Below are 19,251 nucleotides of genomic sequence, written 5' to 3' on the forward strand. Positions count from 1 at the left end.
CTTTAGGATTGGCGGACATCGCACCCCATCTTTTAAATGTTTTGCTTGAAGATTAACTATGCTGTCTCAGAGTATGTTGGAATATTACATCTCTAGGTTGGCTGTGAGGGTGACTTTTCATGTGCCAGTAGGGTCCAATGTAAAGGGAAAGCACTGCCTCAGAACAGTTACCCATAATTCTATACTCTAGATCAGTGGTTCTTAACCTTGTTGGAGGTACTGAACCCCACCAGTTTCATATGCGCATTCACCGAACCCCTCTTAATTGGAAAAATAAAATATGATTTTTTCAAATTCAAAACATAGGAGGTATATATTTAAGTATATATCTATACATAGGTGCACAAAATGAACAAAACCATTCAAGAACAAAACCATTAAGACACATTAGATGCAGGCAGTGTTCCCCCACCACATTAGGCTCAGGCAGTGTTCCCCCACCACATTAGGCACAGGCAGTGTTCCCCCACCACATTAGGCACAGGCAGTGTTCCCCCACCACATTAGGCGCAGGCATTGTTCCCCCACCACATTAGGCACAGGCAGCGTTCCCCCACCACATTAGGCGCAGGCAGTGTCCCCCACCACATTAGGCACAGGCAGCGTTCCCCCACCACATTAGACAGGCAGTGTTCCCCCCACCACATTAGGCTCAGGCAGTGTTCCCCACGACATTAGGCGCAGGCAGTGTTCCCCCACCACATTAGGCGCAGGCAGTGTCCCCCACCACATTAGGCACAGGCAGCGTTCCCCCACCACATTAGGCGCAGGCAGTGTTCCCCACGACATTAGGCGCAGGCAGTGTTCCCCCACCACATTAGGCACAGGCAGCGTTCCCCCACCACATTCGGCGCATGTAGTGTTCCCCCACCACATTAGGCGCAGGCAGCGTTCCCCCACCACATTAGACAGGCAGTGTTCCCCCACCACATTAGGCGCAGGCAAGTGGTCTTCAACCTGTGGACCTCCAGATGTTGCAAAACTACAACTCCCAGCATGCCCAGACAGCCGTTGGCTGTCCGGGCACACTGGGAGTTGTAGTTTTGCAACATCTGGAGGTCCACAGGTTAAAGACCACTGATGTAGGCAGTGTTCCCCCCACAGACATACATCCTCCAGCCATATACAGTGTATGGCTGGAGGCTGTATGGCTGGAGGCTGGAGGCCTGTGTACTGCCCACTTCAGTGCTCCGACCACCGCTCCGGCTATAGCAGTAGGTCTCGGGACCGGTGGTCGGAGCACCAAAGAGGACGTGCCGCTGGTCACTTACCAAGCTGGCCAGCGCGCGTCTTCCTCTTTCTTTGTCCTCCGGTCCCCGGCGGCTTCGTTTCCATGGGCGCACGTACGGGACGTCAGTGATGTCCCGGCGTGAGCTATGTCCCGGCGGCCCTGCGTTTTTAAACTTAGCGCGAGGCCGCAGGTAGTTAATAGTGATGGGGGGAATTGCCCCGTTGCTACAGGACGGGGAAACACCGGTTCTGCTCGGGGCCCCGGGCCAGTTCGGGGTCCCAAGCAATTGCTTGGTTTGCCTGTCCTGTTGCGACCTCCCCCACCGAACCCCCGAGACTGACTCACCGAACCACTGGGGTTCGATCGAACCAAGGTTAAGAACCACTGCTCTAGATAATGTGTGAGTCAAGGTGTGCTTGATATTTCATGTTAATCAAATGAGATAAGACCAATATCCAGAAAGGTAGCAGTGAGCCACCACTAGGACTCATGGAAGTTAGGTTCTGTATGCTGTCATGTGACCAGATGACATTTACCTTTTGTAAACCTATGCTACACTTTGTTGGAGACTTTCACATGGGCCTTACAACAGGGGGATTACAAAAATATCAGGGCATCTGTGCAAAAATAAGATTCCTTGCAGCATTTCTGGAGCTTATCAGTAAGGGTCCTGGGGTAGACCCAACTGCTGAGCCCAGAACTCCTAAACAAGAAAGTCTTTATCCTAGTCAAAGTTAATTTAGTCACTGATACACTGCACCGAACACTTCACCTCTGCACAGTAAAGAAAACCATTGCACCACTTACAGCCTGGGAAATTGTGAAATAATCTGTTTCTGCAGTTTACATCTGAAGTTCTACAAGTAAAATTGTGTTGCACCTTCTCCTAGCCTCCATGTCTGGTTATCTGCATGCACCACAACACCAAGGGCATCTCAAGTATAGCAATAGGCATCGTAGTCGTAATACAATATAATATACATATATAAGTCTTTAGACCCATCTGTTCCAGAAAAATATGGGTTAATTTAGAAAACATTACAGAATATGTCATAGTACTTATGCAATACTTTGGTATAAGGAGTAGGACCTGTTGACTTGTTTCAGGAAAATTACCCCAGGCCCAGAGGCATCTTACCCAGTTCATTAAATTTAATGAATCTGTATATATACACAGTGTTGGCAGAGCCAGGATGTGCTGGGAAATGAGGTTGCATCAGCTCTGCCAACAGCTTCACATCAAAGAACTTCATAATAATGTGTTTCATTAGATGTTCTCCTACAGCAAACACCTCGGATCCTATCCTGACCAGACTATTCGGGCAAATCTTAGAGGATACGTTCTACGAATAAGACATATTTGAAGAATTCTATAAACATTTGACAGATTATCCAAAATGTAGATTCCTTGATCGGCACTGCAGTCATAGGTCTATTAAGAAGGTCCACCTTAAAACATGAAATATGTGAACTTTTACATAATAATACCTGACATACATCTAATACACAGGCAACAAACCAATAGGAAGAAACTCCCATCACAACTGACGCTTATGGAGGTAGTATGGACCCAATAAAGTGGACTGTCATCCAGAGAACGCCCCTTCCGATACACCTGTTTGTCCCTGACTTGTTACATGCCATAGATGTTTGTTCAACTGTGGAATAAAGTTCAAGATATAGGTCAAGGTGACAAAGTAAGCATGAATATAGCAAGCCCAGTGGTAACCTCAGTCTGACCCACCTCACTCGTTTCTCACTTGGCGTCTTCGTCAGAATAGTTCTCAAATACAAGCCCTCTCCTTAAAAAGCATCAAATGACCAACGCCTGTGTGTCATAACTACAATACGGACCTTACACAACCAATGATTTGAAGGAATATAGCTAGAGCCGGATGTAAATTGTGTCTGGATGCCAGTCTCATGGTGCCAGCGTACTTAAAGCAACTTCCTGTGTCTAGCAGGAAGTGTGTCACAGGAGAATACACAGGCGTGACAGATACAGCATACAAATGGCTGGAGAAGCTATGTCAGCAAACCATTGCTCATGCACATAGGAAGGCATAACGGGTTGCTTAGCCAAAATAGCAATGGACAAAGATGGGTGTGTTGGTGCACCAAGGCCTCCCAGGTATCCAACCAGTTCCATGCTTTCTTAATATGGGAGGCAAAAAACCCAAAACAGCTGACAACAGGAGGCGGTCTGGTTTGGCTAATATCCCAATTCATGTCCCTTTCATAGCTCAGATATTGATTTACATGATTGCTTCCTATAGGTGAGAGAGAGTTTTTTTCCTCATGGAGTTACCTTCGGCAGAAAGCTAATTTACACATAGGGGATAAAAATAATAACCACATCTTAGGCCACATTACGTTGTAGCCAGTGAATACGTGTCACGCCGAGCGCTCCGGGTTCTGCTGCCTCCCCGGAGCGCTAACGGCGTGCTTCTGCTTGCAGCGCTCCGGTCGGCATCGCTGACCGCGAGCGCTGCTTCCTGGTCTCCGGAGGGGATGAGATCCGAGGCACGGGTCATGCCCGCCCTCGGATAGCGTCCCATGTCACTCACCTCTCGCGCCCGTCTGCTTCCTCCCGGCGCGCGCGGCCCCGCTCCCTAGGGCACGCGCGCGCCAGCTTGCTAAAATTTAAAGGGCCAGTGCACCACTACTTGGTGCCTAGCCCAATCACTCCCATTCCTATAAAAACTCACTTCCCCTTCCTCTCCTTGCCGTATCTTGTTGCCTTGTGCCCTGAGAAAGCGTTATAGTGTGTTCCCAAGCCTGTGTACGCAGACCTTCTGCTGTTGCCCCTGACTACGAACCTCGCTGCCTTCCCTGACCTTCTGCTACGTCTGACCTCGCCTCTGTCTAGTCCTTGTGTACCGCGCCTGTCTCAGCTGCCAGAGAGGTCGAGTCGCTACTGGGGAACACGACCTGGTAGTTACCGCCGCAGCAAGTCCATCCCGCTTTGCGGCGGGCTCTGGTGAACACCAGTAACTGCTTAGAACCGATTCCCCAGTACGACCCGGGTCATCGCCTCTCTGGCACAGAGGATCCACCTCCAGTGTCCTCACCAGCCGCTAGTCCGGACCCTGACAGTACGTTTGTGTCATATTTCTGCTACACTTGGAAAATGACCCAAACGTAGTCCCTAGCTGACTACATTTGGGTCTTTGAATTGAATAGGGTTGATCCAAGCACAGATGCGCCGACAGTCTATTTTCTATATTCTTCCGAGCCTTGAAGGCACAAATCGAGAAGCGAACACAGCCCTTGAGTGAACAGTAGAGGTGGATATACACCCCTCACATTATATACAGCATATCCCATAAGTGAGTCTACCCCTCACATTATATATACAGTATCTCCCATAAGTGAGTCCACCCCTCACATTATATACAGTATCTCCAATAAGTGAGTCCACCCCTGAAATTATATACAGTATCTCTCCTAAGTGTGTTCACCATATATATCACCATATATATATATATATATATATATATATATATATATATATATATAGACATAGAGTACATTAGTCAGTCCACCCCTCACCTTATATAAACAGAATTTCCCATAAGCGAGTCCACCCCTCACATTATATGCAGTATCTCTGTTCACTATATATATATATATATATATATATATATATATATATATATATATATACACACACACATACAGTTGGGCAAAAAAGTATTTAGTCAGCCACCAATTGTGCAAGTTCTCCCACTTAAAAAGATGAGAGGCTGTAATTTTCATCATTTCAGTATAACTCAACTATGAGAGACATAATGAGAAAAAAATCCATAAAATCACATTGTCTTATTTTTAAAGAATTTATTTGCAAATTATGGTGGAAAATAAGTATTTGGTCACCTACAAACAAGCAAGATTTCTGGCTCTAACAGACCTGTAACTTCTTCTTTAACCACTTAAAGGGGTATTCCAGGATTTTTTTTTATTTGACTATGCTACAGGGGCTGTAAAGTTAGTGTAGTCCATAATATAGTGTCTGTACCTGTGTGTGTCGGTTTTCTCGCAATTATTATGTGATTTTCACCCCAATATTTATTTTTGACAGCATACAAAATGACTGTTGTCTCAGATTTTTCCCAGGTTGCAATACGGCCGAGACCTTACTCACTAGTCAGCTGATGACAGGGAGCCTGTCTGCTTCAATGGGTGGAGCGATCGCTTGGTGGGGAGGGATCAATCTGCAACTAATGCAACAGCTGGAGGCACCCTGATTGAAAACCACAGGTCTTTTGAATGGATGCAGCTCATTTATGTTTCAATGGGGGGGGGGGTGGATGATGTTTGGGAGGGAGGAAAATGGAATTATGGGATTTGTAGGCATAAGAAGAAAACTCAAACAGGAAATACCAGTTCACAAAAAGCTAGCCACAGTGTTATGGTAATCTCAAAGCATAGCCATTTAGCCCTAAGATAGGGCTGAGTGGTATACCGGTTCATACCAAATACCGAAATTTTTGTGCTGCACGATATGAATTTTAACCCATACCGCAATACCGGTTTGGCCCCTCCCCCTCAGGAATGAATGAGTTATCAGCCGCAGTGCGTTGTCCCCACATCGGGGAACAAATCATATGTGACCCGCGAGCGCTGTTCTGCCCCCCCCAATTAATTATCAGCCCAGTACTGCACTGTCCCCATCGGGGTACTACTCACATATCACCCGCAAGCGCTGCCCTCCTCATCCTCCTGTTTGTTGCGGCCGCCGCTGCGCTGACACTCTATACCAGTGGTCTTCAACCTCCAGATGTTGCAAAACTACAACTCCCAGCATGCCCGGACAGCTGTTGGCATACTATTTTGGAAACTACTCCCCCAAGGTACGTAACAAGGGGTCCAGTGAGCCTTAACTACCCACAGGTGTTTGACGACTTTCTGTTAAAGTTGGATGTGTAAATGAATTATTGTAAATGAACGGGTTATAGGAGAAAATGCCCTCCCAGAGTATGGAAATGTCCCATGCGTGAATGTCAAGTGCTCTGCTGGTGAACTACAATACTCAGAAGAGAAGGAGCGCCATTGGGCTTTTGGAGAGAGAATATGTGACCCTATTTTGAAAACTACAACCCTCACGTAATGTAATAATGGGTGCAGTGAGCATTTAGACCCCACTGGCATTTGACAGATCTTTGGAACAGTGGGCTGTGCAAATGAAAAATTACATTTTTCATTTTTATTGACCACTGTTCAAAAATCAGGCACCAGTGAGGTGTAAATGCTCACTGCACCCATTGTTACATTCCGTGAGGTGTATTTTCCAAAATGGGGTCACATGTGGGGGGGGGGTCTACTGTTCTGGCACCATGAGGGCTTTGTAAACGCACATGGCCTTCAATTCCAGACACATTCTCTTTCTTCTGAGCATTGTAGTGCGCCAGCAGAGCACTTTACATCCACACATGGGGTATTTATATGGGGATACAAATTATGGGGGGGCTTTTTTCCAATTACCCCTTGTGAGAATGAAAAATTTGGAAAAAAAACACCAGCATTTTAGTGAACATTTTTTCCCATCCAACTTTATTGAAAATTAAAAGTTAAGGCTCACTGTACCACTTGTTATGTTCCTTGAGGGGTGTAGTTTCCCAAATAGTATAACATGTGGGGTGTTTTTTGCTGTTCTGGCAGCATAGGGGCTTCCTAAATGCGACATGCCCTAAATGCAGTTGCTAGAAGCACTTCAGGTTTCTTCTCCAGACATCCCTCTACACGGCTACATGCCGATCTCTATGCTTATACTTCCGCAGTCATCCGTAGTCACAGGTCTATTCTCCAGACATCCCTCTACACGGCTACATGCCGATTTCTATGCTTATACCTCCGCAGCAATCCGTAGTCACAGGTCGCTTCTCCAGACATCCCTCTATCCCTCTAGATATCCGGTCAGTGTGGACCGAAACGTCAATACAAAATCTTGTTTTGGGATTGCAAATAAAGCTACCTTGATTCAATTCAACAGTGGTGTGCAAAGTTTTATCTACATAATAGTTAAAGGATTAGGATTCCTACTCCTGCACCCACGACTAAATTGAGAATGACGTATCTTTACATAAAATAAAGTAGAATAAGTCACACAAAAAACAATCTCAGAATCAAATTCATAAGTACAAGCATCCCAGAGTTATTAATGCTTAAAGTGACAGTGGTCAGAATTGCAAAAAATGCTCTGGACCTTAGGGTCAAAATGGGCTCGGTGCCCAAGGGGTTAATGTTTGTACCACATGATTGTTACCCAGAGGGCTCCAGTGACCAAGTGACCCCCCCCCCAAGTGACCTATGGGTTCCTTGCACAGCCCCCCTATATAACAAGGGGAGGGGCTGCAAATCTCTCTCTTAGCACATTGCTAATTCTGCTGAGGTCAAGTGCAGTTAAGCTGTTCCAGTGTCCGTGTCCAGAGCATTGGAGGCCTCAAGCCTAAAGTCCTGCAGCCACAAGTCAGTAAGTCAAGTCATCTAATTGTCAGTCATCATCTCTGTCAAGTCAAGTCCATCTGTAGTCACTGTGGCCTGCACTAAAGTCAGTCTAACTACTGCAACTCCCTGCAAGCCTGCAAGGTCCTCCTGTGTAACTGGTCACCTCCCTGGGATATTTGGCTGCACTGCAAAGACTATATCACCTGTCTTGCCTCAGTAAAGCTACCGTTATCCTTAATCTGGCATTGGTTTCTTCATTGCCCCTGCTTAACTCAGGATCAGCGGTATTACCTTCGGGTGGTTAAGGCTAAACCACGCCCTGGTGTCACGACAAGAAGGGGTTAATAACATCTACCCTGCATCTACCTTGTACCTCACACCCCGACACCGCAACATTATATACAGTATCTCATATAAGTGAGTCCACTCCTCACATATTTGTAAATAAGTATTTTCTTCTATCTTCTCATGTGACAACACTGAAGACATTACCCTCTGCTACAATGTATAGTAGTGAGTGCACAGCCTGTATAACAGTGTTTAATGTTGTGTCCCCATCAAAATAATTCAACACACGGCCATTAATGTCTAAACATTGGCAACAAAAGTGAGTACACCCCTAAGTGGAAATGTCCAAATTAGGCCCAAAGTGTCAATATTGTGTAAATGGCTATTGGGATAGACTGCTTTGCACACTGATATGTACTCTGATATAGAGGTTGAGCCCCTTGGTTTTAGTGTCTGGTTTGATGTTGTGTGTGGCCACCATTATTTTCCAGCACTGCCTTAAGCCTCTTGGGCATGGAGTTCCCCAGAGCTTCACATGTTGTCACTGGAGACCTCTTCCCTCCTCCATAATGACATCACAGAGCTGGTGGATGATAGTGACCTTCCGCACCCTTCTGTTTGAGGATGCCTCAATAGAGTTAAGGTTGGAGACATGCTTGGCCAGTCCATCACCTTTACCCTCAGCTTCTTTAGTAAGGCTGTGGTGCTTCAGTATCTCACAGTACATGCTGGCAATTATGGTTCCCTCAATGAACTGTTGTTCCCTAGTGCCAGCAGCACTCATGCAGCTCGAAACCATGACATCACCATGCTTGACTGTAGGCAGGACACACTTATCTTTGTACTGCTCACCTAGTTGCCCCCACCATGCTTGACTGTAGGCAGGACACGCTTATCTTTGTACAGCTCACCTAGTTGCCCCCACCATGCTTGACTGTAGGCAGGACACACCTGTCTTTGTACTTCTCACCTGGTTGCCCCCACCATGCTTGACTGTAGGCAGGACACACTTATCTTTGCACTGCTCACCTAGTTGCCCCCACCATGCTTGACTGTAGGCAGGACACACTTGTCTTTGTACTTCTCACCTAGTTGCCCCCACCATGCTTGACTGTAGGCAGGACACACTTATCTTTGCACTGCTCACCTAGTTGCCCCCACCATGCTTGACTGTAGGCAGGACACACTTGTCTTTGTACTTTTCACCTGGTTGCCACCACACACCCTTGACATCATTTTAACCAAATAACTTAATCTTGGCTTCATCGGACCACAAAATATGGTTCCAGTAATCCATGTCCTTAGTTTGCCTGTCTTCAAGGAGAACTGTGGAACAAATATTTAAAGTTTTCCTGTGCCCAGGCTGCAAAAACAAAAACAAAAAAACTAACTTTAACTCACCTTCCTACATTAACCCGTTGCACCGATATTGGCGTCCTGTTCCTCCGCTGCTGCTCAGCTCCCTGCTTCTTAGGCTCGGAACGTCACCCTGCAGTCAGCGTATAGCAGGCCGCAGCGATGTCCCGCCTCGGCCGGTGATAGGCTGAGCACACTGTCATGTAAGGAACTCGGGCCCCACCTTCTCCCTGTTGCCTGGGCTTCCTACATGACAGTGTGCTCAGCCTATCACATTGCTGCGGCCGGCGATACGCTGACTGCACTATGACGTTCCGATCCTAAGAAGCAGGGAGCTGAGCAGCAGCGGAGGAACAGGATGCCGATATTGGCGCAACGGGGGAATGTAGGAAGGTGAGTTAAAGTTAGTTTTTTTTAGTTTTTGCAGCCCGGGCACTGGAAAAATTAAAAGATTTGAGCTGCAGTTCTCCTTTCAGTAAACAGTTTGCAGGCTTTCTTGTGCTTCATCTTTAGAGGAGGCTTTCCTCTGGGACAACATGCCAACCAATTTGATGCAGTGTGCAGTGTATAGTATAAACACTGACAAGATGACCCCCTGCAGCAATACTGGCAGTACTCAAACACCTATTTCCCAAAAACAACCTCTTGTTGTCGTGAGAATTGAGCATATTCTGGGAGTGTATAGAGTCTGATACAATAATAAAATAAGTGTTTATTGAGAAGGATCTTGAAGGGGTTCAAAGTGATTGTATAGGTTTTCAGAGAACTTTTCATATTGCAGTAGCAGGGTGTCAGAGAACCCGATATGAATGACTTTTATTCTTTTTCTGCTGACCTTGAGATGCCTCATAGCTTTAATACTGAGAAGATCATTCCATTAGGATTTGAGGTCTTCAGTGTCTTTTACGCCTGAGGAAATGTGACATTTTTTTTCCCTTACATTCTAAAGACTGAAAATTTTACAGAGAAGTAAGAATCATTTGTTGTTCTTCTGCTTTTTTATGATTACTGCATAGAGTGATGCGCTCACCTCTTCTCACAGATTTCTGAGTTTTCCATTAAGTAATGTTGGGCATTTCTGGGAATCATTCAGGTGGAATTATTGAGCTATAGATTTGCTGATTTCTGCTAAAAGTATTTCATTCAACACCTTTCTTAAGGAGAGTGTCAAAGGAGAACATAATAGAAGTAAAGGCATGGTCATATTTCTTCATTCGGAATGGACCACATTAAAGAGATGTCTTTTAGAAACAAAAGTGTTATCCACCACGTATGTATCTCTTGTATGGTATTACATTTTGGTATATACAATGCATACACCTTTAGAGGTACCAAACCAGCCAGTGCCAATTGGCACCCTAGCAGGACCAGACTGGGACCAAAAATAGGTCCAGGCTTTTTAGACTAAGGAGCCCACTTTGATAATGGTTGTGGCTACGTGAGGTGTAGCCACAAAGGGGAGGGGCCACATGTCAATTATAGTGGGGTATAATAGGGAATATAACGATCGGCACCAACACAAGTGGAGGGTGCTGATTTGTAACAATGATAGCTAAAGGACGGTTTAAACATGCATCCTATTGCCATAACAATATTGTAGTTGCACTTTATGTCTTTTGCCTATTCAGTGATATATCCCTAACCCTTGTAGATTGTCATCTTGACTTTGGTTTTTGTAAGGCTCTTCTGATATATTGGTCAGGTTAGGCTTTGATAAAATGCACCAGAAAGACCTCTCTGGTTTGGAAAAGATGTTAGCAGAATTCCCACGGGAATATTTCTATTGAACTTGTATCCCACCTCGACCAGTCTGAATATATATGGGGAACTTTGACTTTACTGCCATACAGGAGGATTAGCGTGATGACAACATTGAAGATTTTAATCAGACTATCACTGATGGTTGAAGTGGTACAGTCGTCTTCTGATGGTGTAGAACAATTGGGATGCCTTGTATTAACCTTTCTATGGCTGGATAAAAACTCCTTATATCAATATCTAGGCTCTGGTCCAGTGTACCTGCCGTCTGCTCCAAGTGGGTGGTTGTGAGGATGAGAAAAAGATGCCCAGTTAATTCTATGTTTCTCCTCTTTAACATCCCAATGTTGATTTTCTTTGGTTTTCTAGGATAGTGCCCATGTAGTTTATGGAGGATTTATCGATCTCTTTTTTAACTATAATAGAGCACTGGCACACCTGCATTCATCACAATGGATAAAGCAGGTACTGTATATCTAAACAGGGGTTACAAAACACTGAGACGTGAAACTTTCACCTGGTCTTGGAAAAGTCCTTCAAGTCTAATTAATAATATAATTAATATAGATAGAAATCTGTAGAGGGATTAAGATAATCTGAAAAGTCAACACAATATGGGAACTATTGTCCTAGTAGACTGAGATTATCTGATAAATTGCAGTAAAAGACTGAGTTAAGGATCTTGGAGTCTGTTCTTTGCCAAGTGCCAAACAAGGACAGATTAAGTCACCTACCTCAGGCTGTTGCAGAGTACTATATATTGTACCACATTACCCAGTGAGGGGTATGTGCAGTTGAGTTAAGCTGAAGGTTATCCTTAGATCCAATCCAGCCATCTCAAACATGAAGGCTATCAATCTTCTCCTCTTGGCGGTCTTCGCCAGCCTCCTTGGTAAGTGTGTGAGTTACTGTTGGTAGACCCCGCTATGCCAATGCAGGTCACTCAGCTTTTCTGTTTGCTTGCTTTCTACTTATCATTCTGCATTAGGAGAATAAACCATAAAAGTCAAATAATTTTTCACCTAACCTTTCTAGATATGACTGGAGGATAGATATTCGCTGTCTGTATTTTAGATATTATACCATGACTCAATGACAAATTATTTTCCTTTTTGCAGTTGCTGCTTGGGCGAAGCCTGCCGGTGGTGTAAGTATATCACCAACATTAATGTCCATTCCGTACACATTCCATACTGTCATATGGGGGGGGGGGGGGATCTGAATGTGTGCTTCACCAATAGCAGGCAAGTCTTTTCTCATGTGGTAAACGCAGATGTAGCAGAGCAGAATTTAGAACCAAACCCAAGTAACTAACTATAGGGAACAGTGGTGGCATTCACTCTAAAGCCTTGTACCACATAGGAAGACACTAGTGAAGGTAAGAAGCCATGTCCCAGATATTGACTTTAATGATTGTGGGTAAGAAATAAAGCTGCTATTCTCCAAATAACACCACCCTTGTCTACAAGGTATTGTAGCTCAACCCCAACGTTTCTGAGCTGCAATGCACAACATAACACATGGACCAATGTGGCGCTATTTCTGGAAGAAAACAGAACTATAGCTGTCACAGCCCTCCTCCCAATGCACCACCCAGGAGAAGGAGTCTAGTCAGCACTTAGATGCCATGATCAATAGTGTACACAGCACTGAAGTGGATCTCTCTGTCAGCCACCACATGATGCAACTGCAGGGTTCACATGGGAATTGGTTTGCTTATGTTTTTTTTTTTATTGTTTACTTGTTTTATTTTATGGAAATATATGTTTGTAACCAAATGTTACGGAATCTTTTTTATTTATATATTTATACAGGATGAAGGGACAAATCAAGGTGACAAAGGTCATTCAAGTGATGGGGGCAATCATGATGATAAAGGCTCTTCTGGTGATGAGAACCCTAAAGGTGATGAAGGTAATCAGGATAAGGAGAACACCGAACATTCTGAAGGCAGTGACCATAAGGACACCGAACATTCAGAAGGCAGTGACCATAAGGACACCGAACATTCTGAAGGCAGTGAACATAAGGACACCGAACATTCTGAAGGCAGTGACCATAAGGACACCGAACATTCTGAAGGCAGTGAACATAAGGACACCGAACATTCTGAAGGCAGTGAACATAAGGACACCGAACATTCTGAAGGCAGTGATCAGGAGAACCCTGAAGGTTCACAAGGCAGTGATCAGGAGAACCCTGAAGGTTCACAAGGCAGTGATCAGGAGAACCCTGAAGGTTCACAAGGCAGTGATCAGGAGAACCCTGAAGGTTCACAAGGCGGTAACAATGCAAACTCTGGAGGTTCAGAAGTCGGTAACTCTGAGGGCCCTGCTGGTGGTGAGAACAGTCAAGGGGATGGCGGCATTCTTCCAATTTTGCCTTGATTTCCCTAAATGCAGGTAAAATTTGAATATTTATAATGCAGTATTTTAGAATGGGATTTTTACAAAGTAAAACAGTAATACAAGAACAGGCAGAAAGTGCTTGATGTTATAAACACTGCCTTATGCAGTCCCTAAGATATATATATATATATATATATATATATATATATATATATATATGTGAGTGTGTGTGTGTGTGTGTGTGTGTGTGTGGTACACCGATGGAAAACCTTTTTTTTTTTAATCAGCTGGTGCAAGAAAGTTAAACAGATTTGTAAATTACTTCTATTAAAAAAAATCTTAATCCTTCCAGTACTTATTAGCTGCTGAATACTACAGAGGAAATTATTTTCTTTTTGGAACACAGTGCTCTCTGCTGACATGACAAGCACAGTGCTCTCTGCTGACACCTCTGTCCATTTTAAGAACTGTCCAGAGTAGGAGTAAATCCCCATAGAAAACATATGCTGCTCTGGACAGTTCCTAAAATGGACAGAGATGTCAGCAGAGAGCACTGTGGTCATGATGTCAGCAGAGAGCTCTGTGTTCCAAAAAGAAAATAATTTCCTCTGTAGTATTCAGCAGCAAATAAGTACTGGAAGGATTAAGATTTTTTAATAGAAGTCATTTACAAATCTCTTTAACTTTCTGGCACCAGTTGATTTAAAAAAAAAAAAAAAGTTTTCCACCGGAGTACCCCTTTAAAAAAAAGACTCAGACGGGACCTGAAACGAAACCTGAAATTTTGTCAGAGGGGCCAAACTTTGATAGTTGATATCAGCCGGCGGGGCTGGTGCAAGGATTTTTGTCACCCTAGGCAAAAGATAATTTTACCGCCCCTTGATTCCGCCCCGTGGCACGCCCCTCCTTACTACTGGGCTGACACACTGTAACAAATCTTATCTTCATGTAATCACCTTACCACTGGAGTTACACACTGTAACAAACCCCCTCCTCATATATTCATCTTACTACTGGGGTGACACACTGACACAAAACACCCTCCTCATATATTCATCTTACTACTGGGGTGATACACTGTAACAAATCCCCTCCTCCTGTAATCTCCTTACTATTGGGGTTACACACTGTAACAAAACCCCTTCTCATGTAATTACCTTACTACTGGGGTGACACACTGTAACAAACCTCCTCCTCATGTAATCTCCTTACTACTGGGGTGACACACTGTAACAAACCTCCTCCTCATGTAATTCTCTTACTACTGGGGTGAAACACTGTAACAAACCTACTTCTAGGGATGTTCCTGCAGGACTTGAGCCCTGGATAATCATGATTGTGCTGAGGAGGAGCGTGCAGTGGTGGTGCTGCGCTCCTCTATCTGGCTGCCTGCCATAATATTTACTGTGTATGTGATGTGACAGCGCTGCTGATGGCTGGCAGATAGAGGAGCTCAGCGCCACCGGTCTTATAATTATGGCCACAGGCTGGGGTGTGCTCTAGGCAGTCGTCTAATCTACCTATAGCTAGAGCTGGCCCTGGCAGACGGCAATTACCCCTAATAATCAACATCAACGATCACACTGATTGCGGTCATTTAACACTTTGGATGCTTTGGTAAATGCCCATCATGGCATTTAAAAGCCAAAATAACAGGTTTCCATGACCCCGGCAGTGCAGTGTGGTGGAACCCATCTGCTAATGTGGTGGCCAGAGGGCTTCTAAAGACCTCTGCCCCCATCCTCAGGCAGACTGTCCTAGCAGAGCACCCATTTAAAAAAAAAAAATGTGTATAAAAATATATAAAAGCCCCTCCCCTAATTAAACTTTAAATCATGCCCCTTGTCTCATTTTTCAAACTAAAGAAAGTAAAACAAACAAAAAAACATAAACACATATGATATTGCTGCATGCGGAAAAGTCCAAACTATTAACATATAATGGTATAAACATAAACATTTAATTACTATTTTCTTTTTGGTTATGTGCTTGGCTTACAACATTTATTCTGTGAACTGTGCATTGCCACATCCTGGGGATGTCCTGGCTAATGTCCCTTTTCTGTAAAATTGTTATTACAATAATAATAATAATAAATATATATTTTTAAAAATTATAGGGAAAATTACAAAATTCTAGGTGGACAAAATGGGGCAGTTTTAGGAATAATTATTTTATTACAAATAAATGAATATTGTATGTAGTTTTTGAGGCTGGAGTAAAGGAAAGCATTAAAAGCAAAATAAAAACAGACCAAAGAGCTGCCAATTTTTTATATATTGAACAAATGACGGTCCATTTACAGCTCAAAAAGGATCTATTGTTGTCCATTTTTTTCCTAAAACCGCTGGTTGGCAGATTGCATAATACCATTTCCTGTAGCAAAACAAAAAAGAAACAAAGAAGTGACCGAATGCCCAATGTGATGTCATGTGATGTTTGTGACTATTCTTACTCCAATATTGTTACACCAGTTATTTAGTTAGGAGGGTATTCCCCTAGACGTGAAGATTGACAGACTTGTTTCAATCTTCTTTATTCTTCCAGAACTACATATTATTATTATATGTCATTATTTTCAAGAAGCTGAATATTTGGACTCTGTTCTGCCCCCTTCCTTACATGTTCTTTCTAAAATACCAATTAAAATCTATTAATCAATTAAGAAGCCAAATTTATTGTGACAATGTTTGTTATTTACCTGTGACAATGTTCGTTTTATTCTTGTTATAGAATCTGTCTATTGAGTTTGTTATGCTTGTTTGTTAAAGAAAAATAACTTACATTACATAAAGAAATTACAAAAAAAAGTTTCTAAATAATAGAAAAAAGTCTGAAAATTTCTGCAGTTGTATTTTTGAGGCTCAAAAAACTAACTGGGACCATAGGGAGGGATTTATCAAAACCTGTGTAGAGGAAGAGTGGTTTAATTGCCCATAGCAACCAATCAGATCGCTACTTTCATTTCTAAAGAGGCCTCTGAAAAATGAAAGTAGCAATGTGATTGGTTGCTATGGGTAACTGTGTACTCTTCTTCTATACAGGTTTTGATAAATCTCCCCCATAGTGTCATGTGGCATTTGGGGTAAATACTACTTGGGACTGATTGCTCTGGATCATGCCTCTAAAAACACCCACCCACAGTGTGACCACACCCATAAGACACACCCACAATGTGACCATACCCATAAGACACGCCCACAATGTGACCACACCCATAAGACACACCCACAGTGTGACTACACCCATAAGACACACCCACAATGTGACTACACCCATAAGACACACCCACAATGTGGCCATACCCCTTAAGGCCACACCCACAATGTGACAAAACCCCTAAGACAACACTTACAATGTGACCACACCCAAAACATTTTTTTTCCCCACAGTATTATTATTTTTACAGTCTTATTTTTGTCTTCCAGGCTCCACAATGGATTCCTAAACAGGACCAGCCAAGTCCTTAAGATGAATTTCCCCCCTGATGATTTTGCTGCCTCTTCTTTTATGATTCTTCATGTTTTCTTAATGATTCCATGTCTCACAATCAATAAAGTAGAATAGATCAGCACATCGTGTCCTGTCTTCACTTGGTATAAAGCTGGGGCCCAAATGCTGATGCAGCACCTCTTTACTGGTTGCATTTGGTGTTGCATTCATGCCACAATGGACTAACCACCCCCAGATACATCTTGTGCCCTTTAGTGTCCAAGGGAAGCAATAGGATTGGACAAGAAAAGTCTATTACCTATTGACTTCCACTGTACACAGCATGGGTATAACTGTAATCTCATTGTAAACTGAACGTTCATTGTCCACCTCAAATTGTCCCTCTAGGGCTGCGCTCACATCACGATTTGTCCCTCCAAGGCTTAGATACATCAGTAAAATTGACTACAGGCATATCTGTGCTTGGATCCACCCTATTCGATTGAAAGACCCAAATGTAGTCAACTAGGGGCTACAATTGGATCATTTTGCAAGTGCATACGGGTGCAGCAGGAAAATGACCCGAACATTGTCACTAGCTACAACGTTCGGGTCAGTAAATTGAATGGGGTCTATCTCAGCGCTGATACCTCAGCAACCAATTTTGAGATTTACTGATGTACCTGAGCCTTGATGTGAACTAGCGTGATGTGAATATGACCGAAGATGTGCGCTTTAGAAATTGAAGAGTAAAAAATTCAATATTCTGCAAGCTCAGAAAACCCTTCTAACAAAAATTTTCATTGCGCTTTGCCTTGTGCAGGCCTGAGGGGGGCAGTACACAATTGGTATTCCCTCTCTCTGGTTATTTTTTTGATCCCCCTATGTGTAAATTTGCTCTACCCCAAAGGTAACTCCGTGAGGAAAAATAACTGTCTCCCTAGTGCCATCTATAGGTAGCAATTGTGTAAATCAATATTTGAACCATGAAAGGGAGATGAATCAGGATAATACGGGGGGGGGGGGGGGGAAATGCACAGAAGGCAAAACAAAGCAGGTTCTTTGTGACCACACACAACATACCTCCAATCTAGGTTATCGCGTATGTTCCCGGTCAAACCAGTCAGATAAGAGGACATTAAAAACCATTTATAAACCATAAATGTGGTTATACCAATTTCTTCCCCTAGATGGCGCTCAGTAAACGTCATTTAAATCCACAACGTTTACTCTTTAGTTTCTTAGAAACAGAGATCTCCAATTCATTCCTGCAGTCACCACTTCTCATATGGTTGACCACAGACTCCAGAAAACCTTCACCAGTAACCTAAAGCTTATGGGTCAAATGTAAAATCTGTATGTGGGCTCCCACCTACCATTAGCAATATCAGCGTTTTCTTAAATGGCAGAGGAGCCTTTGTCCATGCTCAGGCACTAGTCACTTCTGCACCCCCTATAGCTGATGTTCTGGCACAATGACCTCAATGACCTGAAGCCCCCATGACAATCACTATGCTTCCCATAGGTGTGTGAGTAAAATTTACAGTATTGTTTTATTCCATAAACTACTGACAACGTTTCTCCTAAATTCTTGATAAAAATATTGTCATTTAGAGGATTTATTTGTAAAAAAAAAAATAACTTAAAGACCACCTAGATCAGTGGTCCCCAAACTGTGGCCCTCCAGATGTTGCAAAACTACAATTCCCAGCATGCCTGGACAGCCGTTGGCTGTCCAGGCATGCTGGGAGTTGTAGTTTTGCAACATCTGGAGGGCCACAGTTTGGGAACCACTGACCTCAATGGTCCAATATTACCCTTAAGTTCCCAACCGTGGAAAATATATTATTTAATTTTTGTCAATTTTTATTATAAGGACTTTATTCAATAGGTCCATAAACTAAATCATAAAGAAATCACACACTTAAACACTGCGTGCACACCAGCCTAAATGGTTAATAGATGACAGGGCTGGGCTGGCTCCTTATGTGTTTATCTGAATGTAGGGGGCATTTCTGCAGGTAATGTCCCTTCCTACTATCACTGGCTGGAGCATGAAGCTAATTAAAACCAATATGTACTGCCCCCTCAATGTTTCACCACCTAAGTGTGCACTGCCCCCTCAATGTTTCACCACCTAAGTGTGCACTGCCCCCTCAATGTTTCACCACCTAAGTGTGCACTGCCCCCTCAATGTTTCACCACCTAAGTGTGCACTGCCCCCTCAATGTTTCACCACCTAAGTGTGCACTGCCCCCTCAATGTTTCACCACCTAACTCAATGTTTCACCACCTAAGTGTGCACTGCCCCCTCAATGTTTCACCACCTAAGTGTGCACTGCGCCCTCAATGTTTCACCACCTAAGTGTGCACTGCGCCCTCAATGTTTCA

General features: G+C 43.6%; 2 protein-coding genes across 6 annotated transcripts in view; one reads left to right on the plus strand and one right to left on the minus strand.

Moving 5' to 3' along the window:
- The window catches only part of LOC130297721 (urotensin-2 receptor-like), a 645,128-nt gene that overhangs the window by 528,815 nt on the left and 97,062 nt on the right, over window positions 1–19,251 (minus strand). The gene's annotated exons all lie outside the window — the stretch shown is intronic.
- LOC130297726 (uncharacterized protein DDB_G0290685-like) lies at window positions 11,891–16,996 on the plus strand. Of its 2 annotated transcripts, XM_056550523.1 has the most exons (5): window positions 11,891–11,972; window positions 12,199–12,227; window positions 12,895–13,162; window positions 13,262–13,482; window positions 16,857–16,996. In XM_056550523.1, exons 1-4 carry the CDS (start codon window positions 11,924–11,926, stop codon window positions 13,465–13,467), a joined length of 552 nt encoding a protein of 183 aa, XP_056406498.1. In that variant the 5' UTR covers window positions 11,891–11,923; the 3' UTR covers window positions 13,468–13,482; window positions 16,857–16,996. The 2 variants fall into 2 exon arrangements, with proteins under 2 accessions (XP_056406498.1, XP_056406497.1); XM_056550522.1 differs by lacking the exons at window positions 11,891–11,972; window positions 12,199–12,227 and having other exon boundaries at window positions 12,876–13,162.

The sequence above is a fragment of the Hyla sarda genome, chromosome 13 (assembly GCF_029499605.1).
Source record: "Hyla sarda isolate aHylSar1 chromosome 13, aHylSar1.hap1, whole genome shotgun sequence".
NCBI lineage: Eukaryota > Metazoa > Chordata > Amphibia > Anura > Hylidae > Hyla > Hyla sarda.

Excerpts from the sequence above, each read along its gene's own strand:
- LOC130297726 (XM_056550522.1), top strand. The coding sequence starts at position 12,896 with ATGAAGGGACAAATCAAGGTGACAAAGGTCATTCAAGTGATGGGGGCA. Across the intron at positions 13,163-13,261 it reads GGACACCGAACATTCTGAAG|GCAGTGATCAGGAGAACCCT; the intron begins GCAGTGAACATA and ends AAGGTTCACAAG. Across the intron at positions 13,483-16,856 it reads CTTGATTTCCCTAAATGCAG|GCTCCACAATGGATTCCTAA; the intron begins GTAAAATTTGAA and ends TTTGTCTTCCAG.